This window comes from Furipterus horrens, unplaced genomic scaffold, assembly GCF_987537825.1.
Source record: "Furipterus horrens unplaced genomic scaffold, mFurHor1.1.pri manual_scaffold_11, whole genome shotgun sequence".
In the NCBI taxonomy this organism is placed as follows: domain Eukaryota; kingdom Metazoa; phylum Chordata; class Mammalia; order Chiroptera; family Furipteridae; genus Furipterus; species Furipterus horrens.
The window spans coordinates 17,389,706-17,391,691 of NW_028327181.1; the positions used below are offsets into that span (position 1 = coordinate 17,389,706).

At 54.4% G+C, this 1,986-nt stretch overlaps 1 gene segment (V, D, J or C); it reads left to right on the forward strand.

Annotated features, from left to right (window-relative positions):
- Positions 1–240: 240 nt before the first annotated feature.
- LOC149997088 (immunoglobulin lambda variable 9-49-like) lies at positions 241–788 on the forward strand. The segment is given in 2 exon segments: positions 241–329; positions 435–788. Coding segments are annotated over 2 exon segments (375 nt in total).
- Positions 789–1,986: the final 1,198 nt, after the last annotated feature.

Genomic DNA, 1,986 nt, shown 5'->3' on the forward strand with positions numbered 1-1,986 from the left:
TGGGACACCAGGCCGCCCCCCTGTCTCTGCTCAGTGCTCACTGGGCTTAGCAGCTGTGCTCTCTCTGGGCCCCTGGGGAACCTCAGGCCAGGCCCAGCCAAAGCCCACCCCTTTAGGTTATGACACTCAGTCACTAGGGGAGACACATGGGACCCAGGGAGATGTCTGATTTTCTAGAAGAGAGAAACTAATTTGCATGGAAGGCCCCTTTCTCCTGGGTCCGTGGGGATAAGAGAGCAGCAGTGTGTCAGCCTCAGCAAAGCTCTGGGGCATCTGCACCATGGCCTGGACTCCGCTCTCCCTCCTCACCCTCCTCCTTCACTGCACAGGTCAGTGTCCTGACTCCCAGATCACCATATGACCTCCCCCCACATGCTGGAAATGTCCTTCTCCATTGTCCTTCCTCTATAACATAATGGGCGTCTATGTTTCAGGTTCCTTCTCCCAGCCTGTGCTGACCCAGCCGCCGTCTGCATCTGCCTCCCTGGGAGCCTCGGCCAAGCTCACCTGCACCCTGAGCAGTGGCTACAGTGGTTACAGTGTGGATTGGTACCGGCAGGGCCCAGGGAAGGGCCCTCGGTTCCTGTTCCGAGTGGGCACCAGTGGTATTGTTGGATCCAAGGGGGACGGGGTTCCTGATCGCTTCTCAGGCTCAGGCTCTGGCTCAGATCGGTACCTGACCATCCAGAACATCCAGACAGAGGACGAGGCTGACTACTACTGTGGAGCAGACCATGGCAGTGGGAGTAGCTTCGTGTAACCCACAGTGACACAGGCAGAGGAGAAGTGAGACAAAAACCTCTGCTGCCTTACCCTGTCCCCACTGCCCTGCCATCAGTCTGGCTCACGGTGCAGAGGGAGCCTGCTGGCCCTGCCATGAGAGCTTGCACCTTCCCAGGTATTTTAGTGCTTTCAGCTCCTGTCTGTGAGGATGACTTGTCCTTGAACAACCTACCTGTCCTTGCACAGGTCTGGTTGCCACCACGATCTGACGGGTTTAGTTTCCGGGGGGAGAGCTGTTCACAGGGACACTGTGACAGCACACACCATAGCCAGGTCCTCTGCGTCCTCCAGACTCACTCAGCCTGTGCGCTGCCCTCGTGGAGCAGGGGCTAACTGTTTCCCTGCATGTACACACCAGCAAAGACGGTGCTGAAATGTTTTTAAAAAGAGCAAGCACTTGATAGACACAATTTCTGTGAATCTCAAGGCCTGTATGTAATGCATATGTAATGACTGTACAGCAAATATTGTAAATATGATGTAGAATATTGTTCCTAGTGGGATGCCTGAGCAATAAATCAATCCAAAATTTGAAATGAAGACAAAGGTGTGACATTGTCAGGACTACTGGCAAGGAAATCGGGTGCCGAGAGAAAATCTGACAACACAAGTCACTGCTGAGCTAGACTAGGTCAGCAGGCGTGTCTATGGCTGGTTTGGAAAGCAGAGAGGAGGTTTTTGTCTCCTTTCCTTGTGGGTCTACGACACTGTGTCAGTCTTGGGGTCGTCATCCCATATATTACAGTAATAATCTGCCTTTTCCTCAGGCTGCAGCCCAGGGATGAGCAGGAGCCCTGCGTTGGCCGAGGTGTCTTTGGATCCCTAGAAGAGGCTGGGGACCCCAGAGCCCTGGTGCTTCTCTGAGTCTGTGTGGTAGTACAGCAGATACCGAGGAGGGCTCCCTGGCTTCTGCTGGTACCACCGTATAACATAGCCACCAACACTGAAGCCACTGCTCAGGGTGCAGGTGAGTCTGGCTGTTGCTCCCGGAGATGCAGAGAGGGAGGGCGGCTGAGTCACCACAGTCTGCGAGAGGGACCCTGCAAACACACACACTTGACAGCATAGATGCAGAAACCACAGTAAAGCTTCTCAGGAGATTGAGAATAAAGGGAATGAGTCTAAGAAATGAGGCCTGGTCCCTGAGCTTGTCCCTACCTGAGCAGTGAGAGAGGAGCACGAGGAGGAGAGGAGTCCAGGCCA